The 25,095-nt window shown below is 35.8% G+C and overlaps 1 protein-coding gene across 1 annotated transcript; it reads left to right on the top strand.

The window, feature by feature from the left end:
• The first annotated feature begins 39 nt into the window (after nt 1-39).
• LOC110458622 (parafibromin-like) lies at nt 40-23,066 on the top strand. The gene is made up of 14 exons (XM_021510406.1): nt 40-202; nt 2,547-2,652; nt 3,050-3,182; nt 4,350-4,408; nt 4,598-4,680; nt 8,368-8,590; nt 9,105-9,200; nt 10,475-10,544; nt 11,307-11,537; nt 13,475-13,562; nt 17,341-17,478; nt 17,961-18,052; nt 19,036-19,177; nt 21,142-23,066. Exons 1-14 carry the CDS (start codon nt 72-74, stop codon nt 21,176-21,178), a joined length of 1,629 nt encoding a protein of 542 aa, XP_021366081.1. The 5' UTR covers nt 40-71; the 3' UTR covers nt 21,179-23,066.
• The last annotated feature ends 2,029 nt before the right edge of the window (nt 23,067-25,095 follow it).

Raw genomic sequence — 25,095 nt, 5'->3', positions numbered from 1 at the left:
TAACATATTTTTCATGTTTTCATTTACTTTTAGTTGAAGAGTATTCGATCATTTCCGCTTAATCCACCACCATGGCGGATGTATTGAGTTTAGTTCGGCAATACAATATCAACAAGAAGGAGATCATCGAGAAGGATGATCAGGTGATTTTTGGTGAACTTGCGTGGCCATCCAATGTGAAGACTAACTATGTCGTATGGGGGTAAGTATGATTGTTGTAATGTAATAATATGCGCATTTCAACTCGATTGCCCCCCGCTGCAGTAGAGCCTTACTGTACTTTACTGCTTTTTCGCTGATTTCAGGCTTTTCAGAAATTTCACGTAATGCAAGCTTTCAATTTTCCCCATAGAAAGGAATGAAAATTCTAATGTTTTAGCATTTTTTCCATCCAAAAGTCCATTTTCATCCCTGCCTTGGTTCTGATTCTGGTCAGTAATCACCAATGCCCTATTGCAATTGGATTTTACACTGATTGCACACAGTGCGGCATGTAACGTTAGTCTACTTAATTATAAAATAATGACAGTATCAAATTTTATTGTATTTACAAAATGATTAGACAGCAGGCAGTGCCTATATTAGTCTTCTCCTGAAACGGTACAACATATATATACATTTACAAAGAATAATAAGATATATTTACAAAATTATCGATAATTAATTACGTATTGAAATAGATGGACATTTATATGGAAAATATGTATATATGTTTGAATTAATGATATGGCTGAATGTTTCATTCAATAAAACTAGTTTCACCAGTGTCCGTCTACTTCTGATTGCTTGACAACCAACTCGTCTTGAATTCATCAGATCAAGTCGTTCCAGCCTCTCCCAGTACGGCCCCCTAGTAGTTCCGGCCCCTACATACACCCGGTCCGACTTTAGAAGTTCCGGCCCCAAATTCGTTCTGAACCCTTAGTCATTCCGGCCTCACTGTAGTGTTTTCCTTCACATATTACCATTGAATTATGTTTTATTTAGATAAACAAAAGACAGTGATCGTAATGTGTCCTAAATAGCAATCTTACTCCGTGTGCTGATATGTTTACACAGGTGTATTTTGCCGTTTATTTTAGACAACATACATGTAAAATAAAAAGACAAATGTATGTACAATGTGATATATGTTTTAATTTTGAATTTTATTCCTTTGCATTAGTAAAATAAAATATACATTATATAAATAAAATCAATGGGAATTAAATTTAAAACATGAATCATATAAATGATATTATTATGGGGCCGGAACGACTAAGAATATGGGTCCAGACCAGGTATGGGCCCGAACGACTATGGATGGAACAACTTGGGGGCTGGAACGACCTGTATTCGAATTCATCCAAGGTAGAAGCTCTGGTCATATCTGGAGAGAGGATGTAGACACCCTATTGAATAGACACACTATTGTTTGTTACTAATAAGTGATGTTATAATGTTGACAGGGAAAAAAGCAGAACAATGAAATTCAAACAAATGAATGAAAATTAAGTTTTTAGATGAAAATCTTTCATTTCACCAACTCACCTGTTTGGTCAACCCTTCAATCGAGGTGCACATGATAATAACAACCAGTACTGGTGTGTTTGTTTACATTCGCCCTATATATACGTATGTCTTTTTTGACCATATATAGCCAAATCTAGCTATATTTAGTCAGATCTTCCGGTGCTCCAGCAGTATGCCTGACAAGTTTGTTCTTGTACTGGACTGGGTCGATTGTCGGCGACCAAGTAGCTCAATTCGTTACAGCATCCGTCTAGAGTTTGGAGGGTCCTGGGTTTGAACCTTGGTCTGGCCGTTGCATTTCTCTTTCTCCTGTTACAAATTTGGCACCCAACGAAATACCCACATGAGGCGGTATAGGGTCTGGTGTGTCTTCGGGGTCAAAGACTTTTTTAAAGTGGGGAGGAATGTAGCCAAACTGGACTGGGTCGATCGTCATTGACCAGTTAGCTTTCATCAATAGGTTAGAGCGTCCATCTAGAATTTTCTTTTTGGGGGGGGGGGGGGGGGGGGGGCGGTATCCTGGGTTCGAACCCCTGTCTGGCCGTTACATTTCTCTTTCTCCTGTTACACTCTGGCCCTGACACTACACTACACATTTTGACAAATATATGTCTGGTGTTGGGCGAGAGTGCATTACTTTGTATATATGAAAAACGTGAAATTTCTTTGAAACCGTTGAGAGTTTTTAGGACAGAACAAAATCTGCACATATGTTGATAAATGGGGTATTCATTTTTATTGATCCAAACCTGCTCTTACTGTATAACCAGCAACAGCTGCTATATATTCTGTCAGTAGAGTTATCAGTATTCAATAGTTCAAAATTTCCCACCTGAGCAAATAATTGATACTACTAGCAGTGCCTTCATGTGGATTTTGACTTTTAGTAATGATTTTTTTGTATTTATAAATTCTTGATGCACATTTAATCTATTGAAAAATACTTTAATCTAATGTTAAATATGTAAATCTTTTATGCCAAACTAATATACATTTACATTGATGTAATTTAAGTCTTGTCAATTTTTTATCAGTACTGGAAAAGATGGAATCGTCAAAGAGTACTACACACTAGACTGCATACTCTTCCTGCTGAGGAATGTTCACCTACAGCATCCACTGTATGTCAGAGAGGCTGCAGTAAGTACGCAACATATCAATTTTTAAAATTTCTGACATTGTTACAGGATAAGCCAGATTCTTAATTTCTGTTATGAATAGATGTATTCCAACAACTTTCAGTTTCACAATACATACATTAAAGTTTGCAGTTTACAATCTGATAAAACAGTCAGTTTCAAAATGAAAATTGAAATTCAATAGAATTTACGAAATTGATCAAGTTGGCAGGAACTAGGCATTTTTGTTTTGTTTTTGGACTCATAACGGTAATCAGGATTCTGAGTATGCCATTAGAACTTAATACATATTTATTGTTTACTGCCCGAAAATAGCCTCAAGTCTGTATGATGCATGCGTTTAATTCTATGTTAGTTATATATATTTATAAGTTGCTAACATAAATTTGTATTTCTAGGCTGCAGAGGTACCAGTGGTACGTCGACCAGACAGAAAAGATTTGCTCAGCTATCTCAATGGCGAAACTACATCCTCAGCAAGCATTGACAAGAGTGCCCCCTTGGAGATCCCCCTTCAGAGGCCCCCACAGGGTAAGTTCATATTAAGTGAATCTGTATATAATTACCTTTCCTTGCATTGGTACTGGCAGCCATGCAAAATGCCATCAGATATGTTAGTTAAATTCCATGACACCGAGACCCAATCCACAAAAAATACACAATGTCATGTTTTCTATGTAATACACTGATAACCAATCCACAACACATACACAATGTCATGTTTTCTATTTAATACACTGATAATCAATCCACAACACATATACAATGTCATGTTTTCTATGTAATACACGGATAACCAATCCACAACACATACACAATGTCATGTTTTCTATTTAATACACTGATAATCAATCCACAACACATACACAATGTCATGTTTTCTATGTAATACAAGGATAACCAATCCACAACACATATACAATGTCATGTTTTCTATTTAATACACGGATAATCAATCCACAACACATATACAATGTCATGTTTTCTATGTAATACAAGGATAACCAATCCACAACACATACACAATGTCATGTTTTCTACATTTTACACAGAGACCCAATCCACAACATGTACGCAATGTCATGTTTTCTATTTAATACACTGAGACACAATCCACAACACGTACACAATCCACAACACGTACACAATCCACAACACGTACACAATGTTATGTTTTCTACATTTTACACTGAGACACAATCCACAACATGTACCCAATCCACAACACGTACACAATGTCATGTTTTCTACATTTTACACTGAGACCCAATCCACAACATGTACTCAATGTCATGTTTTCTACATTATACACTGAGACCCAATCCACAACACGTACACAATCCACAACACGTACACAATGTCATGTTTTCTACATTTTACACGGAGACCCAATCCACAACATGTACGCAATGTCATGTTTTCTTTGTAATATACTGATAGCCAAGCCAAAATATAGATGTCATTTCTAAGCTATACATTGATAGCCAAGCCAAAAATGTACAAGGTGTAATTTCTAAGCTATACATTGATAGCCAAGCCAAAAATGTACATAATGTAATTTCTACGTTATACACTGATAGCCAAGCCAAAAATGTACATAATGTAATTTCTATGTTTACATTATGTCCTCTCAATTTTTCTTGCAGACTTCTTTCTTAAATAAATGTCTCAATCATGAGATGATTTTGAATGTTGTAGTAAAGAGAGGTGGGGAAGACAGCGGAGAGGCAGACAAGAAAAAGAAACCACGTCTGGAGGTTTGTATTCTACCAAGTTGTTTTTCTGTAGGAAGACAAAGCATTTTAATACCAGTTTAACATTATTGGGATGGTCATTGTAACAAACCTGAATCTTTATGCTCAGTCACTGAGAATAACTAGACAATTGATCTAATGTTATACCATGTAAGCCAAAAAGTTGTCTAATATTTATGTCCTGTTTTTTAGGATGAACAAGTTCAACATGCTAAAATGAACTGGATCCACAAAATTGATGCAACAAGGGAAACCTCAGCGTTACAACAGATATCGTAAGTTCTTTAAACCTAACATTTGCTTAAATAAAACAAATGAAAATGTGTGCAGAAAAAATACCTTTGTTTGTTTGTGGGACAGCATGTGGCTAAGGATCACTGTACAACTGCTAAGGACTGAACTACAGATCAGGAACTATTTTTACCAGCATGACTATAGCTTTGATAAATCATTTCTGAAAAGAAAACCATATCTTGCTGGCCTTTTTTGAAAGAAAAAACATTAACGATGAAATAAACAAATAACATTCAGCAACAGTACTAATGTTCTAATGTTCAGCAGGACTAGACTGGGATTTGAATCCTGGACCTGAGATTATCATTCTATCTCCCTAACTGACTACCTAGATCCTAATCCTGGACCTGAGATTATCATTCTATCTCCCTAACTGACTACCTAGATCCTAATCCTGGACCTGAGATTATCATTCTATCTCCCTAACTGACTACCTAGATCCTAATCCTGGACCTGAGATTATCATTCTATCTCCCTAACTGACTACCTAGATCCTAATCCTGGACCTGAGATTATCATTCTATCTCCCTAACTGACTACCTAGATCCTAATCCTGGACCTGAGATTATCATTCTATCTCCCTAACTGACTACCTAGATCCTAATCCTGGACCTGAGATTATCATTCTATCTCCCTAACTGACTACCTAGATCCTAATCCTGGACCTGAGATTATCATTCTATCTCCCTAACTGACTACCTAGATCCTAATCCTGGACCTGAGATTATCATTCTATCTCCCTAACTGACTACCTAGATCCTAATCCTGGACCTGAGATTATTATTCTATCTCCCTAACTGACTACCTAGATCCTAATCCTGGACCTGAGATTATTATTCTATCTCCCTAACTGACTACCTAGATCCTAATCCTGGACCTGAGATTATTATTCTATCTCCCTAACTGACTACCTAGATCCTAATCCTGGACCTGAGATTATTATTCTATCTCCCTAACTGACTACCTAGATCCTAATCCTGGACCTGAGATTATTATTCTATCTCCCTAACTGACTACCTAGATCCTAATCCTGGACCTGAGATTATTATTCTATCTCCCTAACTGACTACCTAGATCCTAATCCTGGACCTGAGATTATTATTCTATCTCCCTAACTGACTACCTAGATCCTAATCCTGGACCTGAGATTATTATTCTATCTCCCTAACTGACTACCTAGATCCTAATCCTGGACCTGAGATTATTATTCTATCTCCCTAACTGACTACCTAGATCCTAATCCTGGACCTGAGATTATTATTCTATCTCCCTAACTGACTACCTAGATCCTAATCCTGGACCTCAGATTATTATTCTATCTCCCTACCTGACTACCTAGCTAGTCAATGGAAATGTTTTGGCCCAGCTGTGCTACACTTATATCCAAAACGAAAATATGGGAAAGCTACTGTATACAATCGAACCTCGTTATCTCGAACTCTTTTAACTCGAAGACCCCGTTTATCTCAAAGTATTTCCCCGATCCCGGCCAAGTCTCTTCCAAGTAAGATATTGGTTTCAATAGCCTAAATCCAACATTAAAACATTGTCTACTTCATAGTGTTTGAATTTCGTTTTGACACTTATTTATTTTTTGATACAAATAAAATGCAACAGTACGACATCTCGCCATTCCATGTTTATGAACATCTTTCGCGAATAGAATAAATCGGTATAGCTTTAAAAGTCTATCGAGAGATTAAAGAACAATACGATAATTGCTGTTGATTACATCAAGTTGAGAAGGTGTTAGGTGTCATATTTAGCTTTAATGAATTAATGTGTTACATGTACGAATATTATGTTTGGGTGTGATTTCATTTACAGAATCAGCTATGCATACGCTCCATTACAGTGATCTGTTTTAGACTTGCACACTTTCATTTCCGCATTATATAGTACGAGGACGAAGTCTCAAGTGACCTATTGCGATCGCCTTTTGTCCATCGTCGTCCGTCGTGCGACCATAAACAATTTACATTTTCAACTTCTTCTCCGAAACCCCTGAACCAATTTCAATCAAATTTTTCAGAAACCTTGAAGGCCAAAGGTCAACAAAAAGAGTTGCCGGTTTTTTCCCGGGCCCACAGGGGCCTGAGGGGCGGGGCCAAAAATGGTCAAATTGACTAAAATTTCAAAAATCTTCTTCTCAAGACCCTGATATGGTAGAACCTAATACTCTTCATAGATGGAAGGATCTTAAGGTGCTCTACCAAAATTGTGAATTTCTTGACCCTGGGGTATCACGTTTCCCCCTGGGGAGGGGGTAAACTTTACTATAGTTTATATAGGGAAATCACATTTTGGATCAACATTTGTTTAATTTCCATTGGAAGTAATTAAATTTAGGTTAGCATTATCAGTATTGGATAGCAGTTTGATGGTATGCACATATGAGCCCTGACTGACCCCCCGGGGCTGATGGGTGGGGCCAAAAAGGGTCAAATTGACTGAAATTTCAAAAATCTTCTTCTCAAGATCCAGATATGGTAGAATCAAACACTCTTCATAGATGGAAGGGTCTTAAGGTTTATGACCCTAGGGTCTCACGTTTACCCCCTGGGGAAGGAGGGGGGGGGGGGCAAAATTTATTATGGTTTATAATGGCAAACGATACTTTGAATATTACATGTTCATAACTTGATTGGAATTATAACCCTGAGTTGACAGTTTGATGCTTTGAAAATTTTGAGCCAGCCCTACCCCAAAGGGCTGTAGGGTGGGGTCCAAAGGAGCCAATGTGCTAAAATTTCTTCATTTTCCTTGTTTAGAATCAAAGGTGCTAGTTTCAAACACTTTTTAGTCTTAAATCTGTATGCTAGATATTGAATAAGGTGGTTTTATTGTTTTTTGTCACTGAATAATATTTCTGTTCCTGTTAAAAACAAAATCAACTCTGTATAAATATATCAGGTGACCGTTAAGGCCCATGGGCCTCTTATTAAATGTAACACTTCAGAAGTAAAACTTGACGGACTTGCATATACAAATGCAGACATGGAAAGACTTTGCCAAGTACTAGACTAGCCAAAAACAACATTTACTCAATAGGCCTGTCCATATTTAATAACGAATTCACAATATGGTCCAACCGTTTTGATCGCTTTAAACGAAAGAACATTTTTCGGAAATAACTTGCTCTACAGTGTTTTTGTAAACGTGTTTATTGTAAAATTACATACCTGTATTTGTTATATTGATTACGTACATCATTCATCGATTGGTTATAAGCATCGGTTATTAATAAAACCAACAACTGTTAGTGCTATGTCCAACAGCATTTCATATCAAATTTATGAACTCAAATACGGGGATAACTCGAAGTTTTCCCACGACCCCGTTGACTTCGAGATAATGAGGTTCGACTGTATATATACAAAAAACACAGTGCAGTGGGACAGGGATCTGTCATAGTAACAGTGGCTTCAACAAGATAATGAAATATGAAATATTAATTTGTTGCAAAATTTCTCCCTTATTTAGACCTCTTGCATGTTATTATCCAGGCCAACAATAATGATTAATAGAAATCAAAACATATTGTGGCATAATCTCTGTAGCAAAGTTCACCTATTAAAATATTAAAAAAAGAAAAAGTGTTATTAAACAAATTTAATTTCCCAGTCATCCAATTCATTATGATGATATGAATGTTATTTGTTGCTCAGACGTTCGTCACTGCCTGAAGCCATGCCCCTGGAGAAGATTGCAGCCATCAAGGCCAAGCGTCTTGCCAAGAAAAGGACCATGATCAAGGTGGACGATGAGGTGGCTCCAGGTGCACTGGAACAGAGGAGCTTTGTGGAGGCTGAGGTTGACGTGACAAGGGACATCGTCAGCAGGGAGCGTCTCTGGCGGACACGAACCAGTATCTTGCAGAGTAATGGAAAGGTACTTAAAACAACTAGTGTGAAACTACCCAATTTGTTAAAGCTACCAGTTTGGTATACTGTTAAGTACAATTTCTCACAGAATAATTTCATATAAATTTTGTGCAATTTAGTAACTGAAAAATTTACTCCCTTTTATCTCAACCCAAAAGGGATAACATTTTCTATTATTCTAAGTCACTGGGTTAGTCCTTTTACTCTCACATTTTCCTATTGGAAATAAAATCAATCTAAGTTATACTGGTGAAGCCATTGCATCATGCCTCTATTAACAGTGCCTGAAATGTGTGACAAACTGACTACTGAATCTTACTGTGATATAGTTATTCTTAATTAACTGATGATGTGATTATGACCCTATTGTGAAGTGGTGACATTTTAAAACGTATTTCCTAAGTTAGGTAAAGATAGATTTATCTTTTTCCTAGCAAAAATATCTAGAAATCATCTGTTGAATGTGAGAAAGAGAAAAAAAAGCCTTTAAGTTTTGCAAAACTGTTTTACTATTCTTTCAGACTTTTGCTGCCAATGTGTTTGGAATTCTTCAGTCTATTAAGGCCCGCGAGGAAGGGAAGGAGAAACACCACACTGAACCCCACACACCCTCAGTGGTAGGTAACATTTAAACAATCTCAACAGAAAAAAGTATTGTGTAAAAAAGTGCATTTCAGATACACAGTAAGCATTTGCATGACAGTTTTGCTTCAACAGATGAATGTAAATGTTTATAGATAACTTTTCATAGATAGTTTTCCTAAATGTTAATATAATAGAAATATACGAGTGAATAACATATTTGTGGTTTTAAGTAATGTTACTTATTAGTAATGTTACATGTTATATTGATCTATACTATTTAAAGCAAAAACGACACTGTCATGGAATAAAACCCGGTATTCAGTTGCTAGATTTATCTGCCAGTTATCACCGGAGTCTTCTTTTTATGCCCCCGCCATAAAATAGTGTTGTCCATGTCCGTCCCGTCCCGTCGCGTCCTGATTCAATGTAAACACCCGTCCCTATTCAATGTAAACACCTAGCAACTTCATTCTTTGACAGATTTTGGTCAAACTTTATACAAAGGTACTACCCTCTATAATAGGGGGAGGGGGGGCATATAGTGTTGCCCATGTCTGTCCCGTCCTGTCCTGATTCAATGTAAACACTTAGCAGCTTCATTCTTGGACAGATTTTGGTCAAACTTTATACAAAGGTCAAATATGAGTATACTTCGGACATCATTGTGTTTCAGGGATCCAAGGCCAAGGTCACACTGGCTATATATAGAAAATCATCAACTGATTCAATTTAAACACTTAGCGACTTCATTCTTTCATGGTTTTTGGTCAAACTTTATGCAAAGTTCAAGAATGAGTATACTTCGGATATGTTGTGTTTCGTGGTTCAAAGGTCAAGGCCAAGGTCACACTGGCTATATATAGAAAATCATCAACTGATTCAATTTAAACACTTAGCAACTTCATTCTTTCATGGTTTTTGGTCAAACTTTATGCAAAGTTCAAGTATGAGTATACTTCGGATATGTTGTGTTTCATGGTTCCAAGGTCAAGGCCAAGGTCACTGTTGCTATATATAGAAAATCATCAACTGATTCAGTTTAAACTTCATTTTTTCATGGATTTTGGTCAAACTTTATATAAAGGTCAAATAGGGGTATACCTCTGACATCCTTGTGTTTCAGGATGGTAATAACATACAGAAAAAACATATGAATATTAAAATCAACTTGTCAACTTTAAGTGTAGTACCTTGTGTGTGTGCATGTTTCAGGGTATCAAGATCAAAGTGGTTGTAACTTTTTATAGAACACTGAAACTATTTTCACATGGCAGCTGAAATATTTTCTAGTTCTTTTCTATTGTAGCCCCAACAGCGCGTCCCACCTGTTGCTGCCTATAGCAGATACGACCAGGAAAGATTTAAAGGCAAAGAAGGTCAGTGTGTAGTGTCCAGGAATGGACTGATGCTCGTAATGTACGCAGGAGTCATTGGTCATCATTTTATGGTATATTTAGGTCGTCCAAACCTTTTTGTCATTAATGTCAATTGTGCATATATATTTTACATTTTCAATTGAAATTGAAGTAATACTGAAATAACGTCATTTATAATTGATGAGAATGTTACCCACTTTATCCTGATGTGTTAATTTTATTACCCGAATGCCACTCAAATCCCCTAGGGGCTGGTAGTACAGTTTTCATCGAAATAATGAAAATCTTTAAAACAAGTTTTAGATATGGTAATGTTTAGGCCTACGCCATGGGTAATTAACTATAGAATAATTGTGAACTTCATCTCATTGGACTCACCATTTGGCCCTTGGTTGGGAATGCTTCAGTTAATAAATGCATATTAATATGACGCTACTCTAATTTTTTGCAAGTATTATAAAATCGATTTGAATTGTTTTCAGTGGTTTTGTTTCTGACATTATTTTCACTTCATGTCTTATAACCATGGATAGCTATAATACATCTCTGGTGATTTTAAGGCAATTGGCTTATAGTCTTGTTTTTAGAAATACCTATATAAACATATGATGATTGAAAAGTTGATTAAATTAAGTGATTTTAATTTCTTTATACTAGGAAGATCTATTTTCCTGTATTTTCCATACCAGGAGTGAGTCTTTATTTTGTGATTAAAGTATGTTTATATTGATCTGATTGTCTGTATTTCTTGTACATATACAGAAACTGAGGGATTTAAGATTGATACCATGGGAACTTATCACGGAAAAACGCTCAAGTTTGTGACAGAAGGAGGCGGAGCCAATCAGAAAAAAATAGAAGAACGAGAACCACGACGCCATGCAGCACCTCAACAAAACCATGTATCCCATCACCCAGTACAACCCTCCACCCCTGTCACCCCGGGATCTCGTCCAATCTCCCAGGCCAGGCCCCCTCCAAACCAGAAAAAGGGTAGGTAATGTGTAGGTTAAAGAACTGTCCAAACCAGACATAGCAAAGATAATTCAGTTAAATCTGTGTGTTAGATCCTTTCAAGAGGTTTGCTTTTTAGATTTTCTTTTAATGATTGAAAAAAGATCGCACTGTACACACGGTGTCAAATTGGAAGTTTGATATCAGACACTTTCAAACATCAGTTTTGGTAGCTCAATATTTCATAAATGGTAGAAAACAGTGGTTCAAAAGTCTGGAATGCAAGAAACTGATTTGGGTGTTTTAATGCTATAGACAGGTGATGCTATAGACAGGTGATGCTATAGAGAGGTTGTAACTCTAGACACATCATTATTATAGACACAAAGTTAATATATATATATACAATGTAGGTGGTTACTTGTTGCTATAGAAGGTAACTAGAGACATTTGGCGTGTATAGACATGTAGGTTTCCCAGTGAGTGGTAGATGGTTATCATGTTTATCCAACTGGAGTTGGTTAGTTTTCATGCGTATTATGGTATTACGTTGTCCGTCCGTCCAACCAGCGTAAACCTTTGTTTGTCCGGCAATCCCCTCCTACATTTTTCGACTGATCTCTTTGAAACTTGGTAACATTATCATCATGATATGAAATTGTGTCTCGCTTAAAAGAATTTTGATTCAGCAATTTTTCCAAAAGTTATTGCCCTTTGTTCATTTCAGTATTTGATTTTTGTCTGGCAATCTCCTCCTACATTTTTCAACGGATCTCTTTGAAACTTAGTATGCTAAATAATCATGATATGTTGTTGTGTTTCCGAGAAAAGAATTTTGATTCAACAATTTTTGCAAAAGTTATTGCCCTTTTTTTATTTCAATATTTGATTTTTATCCGGCAATCTCCTCCTACATTTTTTAACGGATCTCTGAAACTTGGTATACATTATAATCATGATATGAAGTTGTGTCTCCCTTAAAAGAATTTTGATTCAACAATTTTTCCAAAATTTATTGCCTTCTGTTCATTTCGGTATTTGATTTTTGTCCGGCAATCTCCTCCTACATTTTTCAAAGGATTTCTTTGAAACTTGGTGTACATTATAATCATAAAATATGAAATCGTGTCTCCCTTACAAGAATTTTGATTCGACAATTTTTCCGAAAGTTATTGCTCTTTGTGCATTTCAAAATTTGATTTTTTTATCCGGAGATTTTCTCCTACATTTTTATAGCATGTCAGCTAACCACTCTTTGAAAGATGCAGATCTTATTTCAATGTAAGAAAGGATATAACACTATATGTCGACGGGTGTATATTGTACTGCCCAGCGGTCCTCTTGTTGAAATTGTATAAAGACTCGATGTTTACCAAATGTCTTACAATTTGAATGGGAAATTGAATTGTAGAGTGTAAGGTAAAAATATAACCAGCCATTATGAGCAGCTTTCAGTTGACTCATGACATTTAGCAATTTCAGAGGTCAAACAGAATTTTCTAGACCTGTCCTTAAAACCCAGGAGTCAAAGCTCAATTTGGGGAGTCAAAAACATACTCTCAAGGGTCTACTGAAAGGCCTGGAAATGAGGTTGGGGAGCTTAATCTCCTGTAATATTCATATTTGATCTGGAAAATCACACGTTTCCCTTGGAAAATATACATTATGTCTGTTTCGGATGGGAGATACAATCGCCATGACAGATGATATCACAAATCATTGTTACATGATTTCATAATCAGAAAATTGACCAGCGAGTGTTAACCAATTTCTAGCAGGTTTCTGCAAATGTTGTGGGAGAACATTGGTATCTGTGATAGGCAGGTAGTTACTATAGACAGATGTAGACACAGGCAGAAAAGGCAGGGTTGATAGTACATAACTACTGATCCTCTTGTGACACAAACCAATAATACATAGATTTGTGTATACATCATGTATGTACACAATGCTAACAAGCTGATGTTACCTTACAGGGTCTCGGACACCCATCATTATCATACCTGCTGCCACCACCTCCATCATCACCATGTTCAACGCCAAGGATATCCTCCAGGATCACAGGTACATTGTTGACATCACGTCTGGTATGTTACAGTATGCATACGTCGGAGTGGGTGGGAATATCTCAATGAGTCTTAATGGCATTAGCTGAATGTACAGTACACTGTGTAATTAAGTCATTGTTTACCTATGTTACAGTACACTGTGTAATTAAGTCATTGTTTACCTAATTTACAGTACACTGTGTAATTAAGTCATTGTTTACCTATGTTACAGTACACTGTGTAATTAAGTCATTGTTTACCTAATTTACAGTACACTGTGTAATTAAGTCATTGTTTACCTATGTTACAGTACACTGTATTATTAAGTCAATGTTTACCTATGTTACAGTACACTGTGTGATTAAGTCATTGTTTACCTAATTTACAGTACACTGTGTAATTAAGACATTGTTTACCTAAGTTACAGTACACTGTGTGATTAAGTCATTGTTTACCTATGTTACAGTACACTGTGTAAATAAGTCATTGTTTACCTATGTGACAGTACACTGTGTAATTAAGCCATGGTTTACCTATGTTACAGTACAATTTGTAATTAAGTCATTGTTTACCCATGTTACAGTACACTGTGTAAATAAGTCATTGTTTACCTATGTTACAGAACACTGTGTAATTAAGTCATTGTTTCCCTATGTTACAGTACACTGTGAAATTAAGTCATTGTTTACCTATACACTGTGTAATTAAGTCATTGTTTACATATGTTACAGTATACTGTGTAATTAAGTCATTGTTTACATATGTTACAGTATACTGTGTAATTAAGTCATTGTTTCCCTATGTTACAGTACACTGTGTACTTAAGTCATTGTTTACCTACGTTACAGTACACTGTGTAATTTAGTCATTGTTTATCTATGTTACAGTACACTGTTTAATTAAGTCATTATTTACCTATGTTACAGTACACAGTGTAATTAAGTCATTGTTTATCTATGTTACAGTTCACTGTGTAATTAAGTCATTGTTTGCCTATGTTACAGTATACTGTGTAATTAAGTCATTGTTTGCCTATGTTACAGTATACTGTGTAATTAAGTCATTGTTTCCCTATGTTACAGTACACTGTGTGATTAAGTCATTTTTTACCTATGTTACAGTACACTGCGTAATTACGTCATTATTTACCTATGTTACAGTACACTATGTAATTAAGACATTGTTTACCTAAGTTACAGTACACTGTGTAATTATGTCATTGTCTACCTATGTTACAGTACACTGAGTAATTAAGTCATTGTTTACCCATGTTACAGTACACTGTGTAATGAAGTCATTGTTTACCTATGTTACGGTACACTGTGTAATTAAGTCAATGTTTACCTATGTTACAGTGACATCACGTCTGGTATGTTACAGTATGCATACGTCGGAGTGGGGGGGAATATCTCAATGAGTCTTAATGGCCTTAGCTGAATGAACAGTACACTGTGTAATTAAGACATTGTTTACCTATGTTACAGCACACTGTGTAATTAAGTCATTATTTACCTATGTTACAGTACACGGTGTAATTAAGTCATTGGTTACCTATGTTACAGTACACTGGGTAATTAAGTCATTGTTTACCCATGTTACAGTACACTGTGTAAATAAGTCATTGTTTACCTATGTGACAGTACACTGTGTAATTAAGCCATGGTTTACCTATGTTACAGTACAATTTGTAATTAAGTCATTGTTTACATATGTTACAGTATACTGTGTAATTAAGTCATTGTTTATCATTGTTTACCTAATTTACAGTACACTGCGTAATTACGTCATTATTTACCTATGTTACAGTACACAGTGTAATTAAGTCATTGTTTATCATTGTTTACCTAATTTACAGTACACTGCGTAATTAAGACATTGTTTACCTAGGGTACAGTACACTGTGTAATTAAGTCAATGTTTACCTATGTTACAGTACCCTGTGTAATTAAGTCATTGTTTGCCTATGTTACAGTATACTGTGTAATTAAGTCATTGTTTGCCTATGTTACAGTATACTGTGTAATTAAGTCATTGTTTCCCTATGTTACAGTACACTGTGTTATTAAGTCATTGTTTACATATGTTACAGTATACTGTGTAATTAAGTCATTGTTTCCCTATGTTACAGTACACTGTGTTATTAAGTCAATGTTTACATATGTTACAGTATACTGTGTAATTAAGTCATTGTTTACCTATACACTGTGTAATTAAGTCATGGTTTACCTATGTTACAGTACACAGTGTAATTAAGTCATTGTTTACATATGTTACAGTACACTGTGTACTTAAGTCATTGTTTACCTACGTTACAGTACACTGTGTAATTTAGTCATTGTTTATCTATGTTACAGTTCACTGTGTAATTAAGTCATTGTTTATCATTGTTTACCTAATTTACAGTACACTGCGTAATTACGTCATTATTTACCTATGTTACAGTACACGGTGTAATTAAGTCATTGGTTACCTATGTTACAGTACACTTTGTAATTAAGTCATTGTTTACCTAGGTTCCAGTACACTGTGTAATTAAGTCCTTGTTTACCTATGTTACAGTACCCTGTGTAATTAAGTCATTGTTTGCCTATGTTACAGTATACTGTGTAATTAAGTCATTGTTTCCCTATGTTACAGTACACTGTGTGATTAAGTCATTCTTTACCTAATTTACAGTACACTGTGTAATTAAGCCATGGTTTACCTATGTTACAGTACAATGTGTAATTAAGTCATTGATTACCTATGTTACAGTACACTTTGTAATTAAGTCATTGTTTACATATGTTACAGTATACTGTGTAATTAAGTCATTGTTTACATATGTTACAGTATACTGTGTAATTAAGTCATTGTTTATCTTTGTTACAGTACACTGTGTAATGAAGTCATTGTTTACCTATGTTACGGTACACTGTGTAATTAAGTCAATGTTTACCTATGTTACAGTACCCTGTGTAATTAAGTCATTGTTTGCCTATGTTACAGTATACTGTGTAATTAAGTCATTGTTTGCCTATGTTACAGTATACTGTGTAATTAAGTCATTGTTTGCCTATGTTACAGTATACTGTGTAATTAAGTCATTGTTTGCCTATGTTACAGTATACTGTGTAATTAAGTCATTGTTTATCATTGTTTACCTAATTTACAGTACACTGCGTAATTACGTCATTATTTACCTATGTTACAGTACACAGTGTAATTAAGTCATTGTTTATCATTGTTTACCTAATTTACAGTACACTGCGTAATTAAGACATTGTTTACCTAGGTTACAGTACACTGTGGAATTAAGTCATTGTTTACCTAATTTACAGTACACTGCGTAATTAAGACATTGTTTACCTAAGTTACGGTACACTGTGTGATTAAGTCATTTTTTACCTATGTTACAGTACACAGTGTAATTAAGTCATTGTTTACCCATGTTACAGTACACTGTGTAATTACCTCATTATTTACCTATGTTACAGTACACTGTATTATTAAGTCAATGTTTACATATGTTACAGTATACTGTGTAATTAAGTCATTGTTTACCTATGATACAGTACACTGAATTATTAAGTCAATGTTTACCTATGTTACAGTGCACTGTGTGATTAAGTCATTGTTTACCTATGTTACAGTACACTGTGTAATTACGTCATTATTTACCTATGTTACAGTACACTGTGTAATTAAGTCATTGTTTACCTATGTTACAGTACACTGTGTAATTAAGTCATTGTTTATCTATGTTACAGTACATTGTGTAATTAAGTATTTTTATTTTGCTGTGTCTATCACAGATTTGTCAGCACAGAAGAGAAGAAAGCACAGGGCACCAAGCGTGACAATGAAGTGTTGATTCAGCGTCGAAAGGCTGGAAACTTGACTGTGCCATACCGAATCATTGACAACCCCCTCAAACTCTCACCTGACGACTGGTAAAGTTCTTTTTCACTTGATACCTTGATTATCTTCACACAAGTTAATACAAATAATAGAAATAAAATGAAATTGCGAAAATAAAATCCTTCTTCCATCACTTACAAAAACCAACTACAGTGTATGCAGTTATAAATTTGTGTTGAGTCAATGAGATCCAATGAGATCAAGTCCCCATTTAGAAATGCTTAGTAATTGAATTAATGTTCCTGAATATTTTTTCACGAACACAAAGCTGTCTGTAACTGTCTGTATTCAATATGTTCTTGAACTCATAAATACTACTATCTTGCAGGAACCATTAATATTTAAATAATTTTGTGGTGTAACTATTTGGATTACTAATTGTAATTTATTAGTTGTTATAACTGTTATAATCACTTTGTAATTCTATGTAATATCTGATATAACTATGAATTGTTTTATACTGATATTTATGTGTAACAATAACCATTCTACTTGTATCCTTTGGTACATTTAGGGACCGAGTTGTAGCAGTGTTTGTTCAAGGGCCAGCATGGCAGTTCAAGGGATGGCCCTGGGATGGTGTTCCTGTAGATATCTTCTCCAGGAGTAAGTATCAGTTTTCTTTATAGATTTTTTACTAATCTTAGTGCTAGAATCTTTAGGCAATGGGGATTGAAAGTTCATCAAATTAAAGACTTGAACTTTTGGCTAAAATAGGTCAGATCTACTAATTTGCTGTAAATGACATGTATTCTCAATCTATTGGGCAAATTTTAACCAACTTGTTGTGGTGGCATGCTTAGCCCATGGGTATCAAAAGTTATATATTAAGTAGAAGGGCTGATTCTGTTAGGGGTTATGAGCAAAGAAAACAGGGTCAAAGTGCTTCTAAAACATCTCACCAACTGCTGCACAGATTTCAATCAAATTGTTGTGATAGCATGCTTAGCCCTTTGGTATCAAAAGTTAAACAAATATAGGGGGTTGACCCTCTTGGGGGACTCTCTTCCAAAACAACTGAACAGGAAATTGATTTCCAAAGCAGTCAGCTTTGTGATTCAAGGCTGTTAATTCTCTTGATTAAGAATCATTTAGTGTTGAAATAATTTTGCTTCATCATGTTTGACAAGAACCTCACCGTGTGATTGGCAGGAGTTAAAATTTAAAATACGATCTCAGTTAATGACTGTATGACTTGGATTGTGAAAGGCTTTGGGACACAAATATTTATCATTAAATGTATATTCAAATCAAAAAGAAATTACGCCCACCATGGGTTGCTTCAATAAAAACAATTTGTTTCTGAAGATTCTGCAAAGTCATTCTTTACTGTAGAAATTGTCTCATAAATCAAGGTCTTATAGTGTTTCAGGCATATTATCAATGAAAGCATATTTAATAAAGGATTGGACATAAACAATGTTTACAGCTTGCACTGCTCCTCTTCCAAGTATGATTATAACAATTTTCTTTTTTGTGTTTTTTTTCCTCTGTAAGATAATACATCATGGCCATATAGTGGATTAAATGTACTTTGGGTTTCTGTCTACTTGTTTCTCGCTTAACAAGCTTATTATTTTACTTTATAGTCAAAGCTTTCCATCTGAAGTGGGCAGAACTTCCAGTTGACACTAATGTGAAGAAGTGGGATGTGTGTGTCGTTAACCTGAACAGAAACAAACGCCATCTTGACCGTGCAAACCTGCAACAAGTCTGGGAGATCCTTGATAAGTATGTCATACTAACTTCTGGACAATCATCAAGTCTGGGAGATCCTTGTTAAGTATGTCATACTGACTTCTGTAATCAACAAGTCTCGGAGATCCTTGATAAGTACAACATACTAACTTCTGTAAAATCAACAAGTCTGGCAGATCCTTGATAAGTATGTCCTCCTAACTTCTGTACAAAAAACAAGTCTGGGAGATCATTGATAAGTATGTCATACGAACTTCTGTACAATAAACGAGTCTGGGAGATCCTTGTTAAGTATGTCATACTGACTTCTGTAATCAACAAGTCTCGGAGATCCTTGATAAGTACAACATACTAACTTCTGTAATTAACAAGTCTGGGAGATCATTGATAAGTATGTCATACGAACTTCTGTACAATAAACCAGTCTGGGAGATCCTTGTTAAGTATGTCATACTGACTTCTGTAATCAACAAGGCTGGGAGATCCTTGATAAGGATGTCATACTAACTTCGGTACAATCATCAAGTCTGGGAGATCCTCGATAAGTATGTCATACTGACTTCTGTAATCAACAAGACTGGGAGATCCTTGATAAGAATGTCATACTAACTTCTGGACAATCATCAAGTCTGGGAGATCCTTCATAAGTATGTTATACTAACTTCTGTAATAAACAAGTCTGGGACATCCTTGATAAGTATGTCCTCCTAACTTCTGTACAATAAACCAGTCTGGGAGATCCTTGTTAAGTATGTCATACTGACTTCTGTAATCAACAAGACTGGGAGATCCTTGATAAGCATGTCATACTAACTTCTGGACAATCATCAAGTCTGGGAGATCCTAGATGAGTATGTTATACTAACTTCTGTAATCAAAAAGTCTGGGAGATCCTTCATAAGTATGTTATACTAACTTCTGTAATCAACAAGTCTCGGAGATCCTTGATAAGTGTGTCATACTAACTTCTGGACAATCATCAAGTCTGGGAGATCCTCGATAAGTATGTCATACTGACTTCTGTAATCAACAAGACTGGGAGATCCTTGATAAGTTTTTCATACTAACTTCTGTACAACAAACAAGTCTGGGAGATCATTGATAAGTATGTCATACTAACGTCTGTAATCAACAAGTCTCGGAGATCCTTGATAAGTACAACATACTAACTTCTGTAATAAACAAGTCTGGGAGATCCTCGATAAGTATGTCATACTCACTTCTGTAATCAACAAGACTGGGAGATCCTTGATAAGTGTGTCATACTAACTTCTGGACAATCATCAAGTCTGGGAGATCCTAGATGAGTATGTTATACTAACTTCTGTAATTAACAAGTCTGGGAGATCCTAGATGAGTATGTTATACTAACTTCTGTAATTAACAAGTCTGGGAGATCCTTGATAAGTATGTCATACTAACTTCTGTAAAATTTCGTACTTCTTCTATATTTACCTGAACAACAACTTGTATTATCTGGAAAATCTTGGATGAGTTTGTAATATTTCTGATGAATCCAGTATATTTTCTGAACAACAGCTTCTTTGAAAGATCTCTAATGAGTACAACGTCATTCTGCACATGTCAACCTTTTTTTATAAATTCACACATTTTTACATCTCCTTCAACTGCAGCAGTAGAATGTACAGTAAGGCTAAATATATTTCACATAGGAGATAAACTTCACGTGTTATTGATGGGCATCATGTTGTGTTATATATTAAAACAGAATGTAATGTATTCATCACCAGATGGCTTTGTTGCAAGCGAAATCAGATAAACCAATTTGAACAGCATCTTATTTAGAATTAAAAATGTTTATATGAAGTTTGCATGAATTATCAGTGTGGCTTAAAAATAGAAATGAACAAGAGATAGAGTGTATATACATCGTACATTGTTGTTGAAATTTCCTGCTTTTTCGATAGTCAATTACCTCTGTGTATTTATAATAGCAAGACTGACGAAGCTTATAACCTATGTATGTTTTATTTCAGGTACATGGCTAAACACAAGCCTCACCTGAGACACTGAGTTTAGAACAGCATGAAGATTATAACACTGGTAAACTCGAGAGTTTACACAAAGGTTCAATACTGACAGTACCAGAAATAGTGATACAAACCTTCTGGGATTGTACTTGTGTTATTGACTGGGACTCTGTATGGCAGCTTGGCAGATTGAGATCCTCACCTGTTACTAGGAGAATGAGATACTAGAAGCTGTCCCTGACATAACTAATGTTCCCAGATCTACGTACGGTTTTGTTAGACTTCGCTTTTTTGTACAGGTTTCAATATTGTGATGGATTATTGATTCACAGTCCCATTATCTGTATCGAAGATGTTTTGGACAGTGACATTTCTAGAAGCAAGTCTAATTTTCATGGAATGAATTTGAATGAGACATTTACCTAATTTCTCCTGCTGTAATGTTACTGAAGATTCACACAGACATTTGTGTGATATTATGAGTATAAATATTGACTTGTGTCTCGGACACATTTTGGCTTCCTAAATTTACCAGTCCAAACAACTTCTTTATCAGTGATCTATCATCTAGGACATGATCATGATGGCGTGGTAAATTTGCTATCCCTGTCAATTTCTTTATCAGTGCTATACAAAGTTGGGTATTCAAAAAATGAGGTCTTTTCAGAATGAAGTATAGCGTTTCTGAATAGAATGGTTATGATCATGGAAAAATGAATGGTGGAATGATTCCATTTAGATTTCTTCGCTTCAAATGAATATTGGGATGCCTTTTCCACCTGTCGGTCGGCTGCCAGCGTTCAGGTTGAGGAATAACTTATGAACATGGGTATGCTTCACCTGTGCCACTGTAGCACTGTTTGATCAAGGTGATGATATCATGTTTGACTGTTGGAGTTATAAGTCCCAAACAGGTACTACCTTACATAGGTATAGGCTTGCACTCCATTCATTAGTAAGCGTGTGCTTCACTTTGTCCAGTACATATCCCAAATACACTCGCCTACAATTTAGTGACCTTTACTAAAATCTAACCTTGTACTCCAATATATACAGAGTTACCACCCTTTGATTACTACAAAACTCTTTCTCCACAACAGATTCCATATACTGTCAGCTTCCATATCAAAATTTTGTATGCAAGTACCTGTTGGGACGGAAGTTTCACACACTGAAGTCAGGTTTTGTATGCGACTATATGAGAGTTATGGCCCTTTGTACAGTTGATCTGGAGGTGTGGGCTTATGGATAGTTTGGAATACTATTCCTTAATGTATCATAATTTCATGGAAAAAGTCTTTTATTTCACCTTTGTTTCATGATGTCCATGTTTTCTAAAAAAAAAAATGAGTTCGGAGGAGTTATGGAATAATACACAAATCAATTTTACTATACACAATCTTTTGATATTACTTGATTTTGTATTTTTTTTCTAACATAATGCAATGAAAAGAAAATTAGAATATGTCATCATTTTCATTGCTGAATTTTGGTAAACTGGGAGCCATGCATAAATAAAAGGGAATATTGGATCTAAATGATATACCTGGTATATACTAGTACAGGAAACAGTGCACATTGAAACTGTTTTATTTTTTTAAAACATACGTGGACTGTTTACATTTGGTTTTCTAAAGAATACCATTCTATATATTGTTTGTTTATAATACAATTCTGTGTATTGTTTGTACAGATTATCGTTTGATGTATTGTTTGAATGGTAAATGTGCTGTAGTTGTGAAATGATTGGGAGAGTGAGGCGGTGAATGTATTAATGTGTGTGTATGTAGAAGTGTATGTGTGTATATCGGTAGGGTGTGATGATATCTCGGTAGAGACAGTGAGGAAGGTGTAGAGGTAAGCAGTTGTGTATAAACATAATTATGTACAAATACAGCTGTTTTCAAAAATAAAATGTGCTTTTTTGAAAACATTTTTGGTACATTATATATTTCATACCAGTTCCATGACTTGCTGGGTTTAGCATTAATACCAGCTGGGAAAGTCCTTGTCCAGACAGCAAATTAAAAACAACCGAAACATTGACACTGGGCTTTATTGTGATTGGCAAGGATTGCTGGGCTTGACCATAACAAACCTGGGTACACATGACCACAGGGGTCACTTTGACCATGACTTATAAGTTGAAACTAGGCTTGACCAGAACCAATCTGGATACAGAGCCTGACAACACAGGCCTTGATCATGACCAGTGAGTCATGTTACAGCAAGTTTGACCACAACTAATCAGAGAAACAAGGCTCGACTGCGTTTATACAGGGGAACAGGGCTTGACCATGACAACAGGGGACAAAGGGCTTGACCACACCCGATCAGGGTTGTCATGTGAAAAAATGAGAAGGATGGGATGAAGAGCTTGACCATTACTGATCAGAGGACACAAAGCTTGGTACTAGGCATCAGTGAATGTACACTCGGTTCTTCTGTCTTTAACACTTGAAATAGTGAGAGGCTCTCCAATCTGTTTGCTGAGATGTTTAAATTTACACTAACGTTAGTACATGCATGTGTGCTTAGCTGTTGATAATTACACTATATGTACTGTCGACTGAGATTGGAAAGTTGACGATTACACTGCGTTATCCCATAACATACATGAAAGTTGCTTAATTTGTGTTATTTAACTTTGCTGAAATTGGTTCATAGTAAACTCTGTGTTAACCAGACAATGACTGAAATCAAAACGGAATAGTTAGGTCAGTTTGGTTTGGTTTTATTTGGTTTAACGGCCTATTAACAGCTAAGGTTAATAAGGATGTGCCTCCATGTTTGCTGGAGGCGCTATGTTCATGCATTGCCTCCTTGCGATAGTACGAAACTGGTAACATTTTTAGCTCCCCTTGCCGAAGGGCAAGTGAGCTTATGCCATGGCGCAGCGTCCATCGTCCGTCCGTCAACTTTTCCTTTAAAACACTACTATTTGTGAACGGCTCAGTAGATTTTGACTAAATTTGGTCTGTGCTTCCATTGGGGGCAGAAGGTTGGGGCCAAATAAGGGAAATAGAGGAAATACCTTTAAAATCCTTGTACCATAGCGATTAAGGGATTTTTTTCTTATTTAGTCTTGAGCATCCTTGGTCCAAGGGGACTCAGTTTTGTATAAACTGTAGGTGGGACAGAACCCATTGCTTTCCCCACTTGGGCGAATATTCCATATTAAAGCAAAAAGTAAGGTAATGCCAAAGAAGGGGCTAGTAAACAAAAAAAAATAGTTAGGCAGAAGAGAGACAATATAAGAATCCCAAAAATTGCAATGGGTGCAGCAGATTTATGTTGACAGCTTTTGTGTCTCCAAGTAGAGAGCACAAGCAAATCCCCAATTCTGCAGGGGTTCTCACATTGGTCGCCTCTTACAACATGATGGGGGGGGGAACAACAGGTGTAATCTTTACTCAATCCTCGACCTTCAGGGGTGAAGTAGAGACAAAGAAGCAACTCCCCAATTCTTCATTAGGTCCCACATAACTTACCTCTTAGGAAATGTACTCAGGGGCGTTTCTAGGATATTTGAAAGAGGGGGCGTAGAATCAAATCTTTCGCCAAGCAGAGCGAGGCGATACATTTTTTGGACCTTTTTTTGCTAAAAAACATAAAATAATTGTGAAATGCACTAATGTAACGGTTCCTGACTTGGAGCATGAACATAAACATTAACACCCTGATACTTTAACTATAAAATATACATGCTCCAAGTCAGGAACCGTTACATTAGTGCATTTCACAATTATTTTGATGTTTTTTAGCAAAAAAACATAAAATAATTGTGAACGCAAAATAATTGAACGCAAAATAAGAATAATCAACACAATAAAAGCAACATTCAATGGCAAAAACAGCGGTTTAAAAAGGTATGTTGCATTGACACTGAAATAAAACCCACGATGGAGGATATCACAGGGTTCAAACATATATACTACTCACATGACAATCAACGAAACC

This window comes from Mizuhopecten yessoensis, unplaced genomic scaffold (assembly GCF_002113885.1).
Source record: "Mizuhopecten yessoensis strain PY_sf001 unplaced genomic scaffold, ASM211388v2 scaffold9677, whole genome shotgun sequence".
Lineage (NCBI taxonomy): Eukaryota > Metazoa > Mollusca > Bivalvia > Pectinida > Pectinidae > Mizuhopecten > Mizuhopecten yessoensis.
Note: the sequence above shows the minus strand (reverse complement) of the source record. Positions and strands in the feature narration are given on the sequence as shown.

What these genes read in the sequence shown, in the direction of transcription:
- LOC110458622 (XM_021510406.1), top strand. Translation starts at nt 72, where the DNA reads ATGGCGGATGTATTGAGTTTAGTTCGGCAATACAATATCAACAAGAAG. An exon ending in TCTTGCAGAGTAATGGAAAG is followed by an intron (nt 8,591 to 9,104) that starts GTACTTAAAACA and finishes CTATTCTTTCAG; the next exon opens with ACTTTTGCTGCCAATGTGTT. An exon ending in GATATCCTCCAGGATCACAG is followed by an intron (nt 13,563 to 17,340) that starts GTACATTGTTGA and finishes TGTCTATCACAG; the next exon opens with ATTTGTCAGCACAGAAGAGA.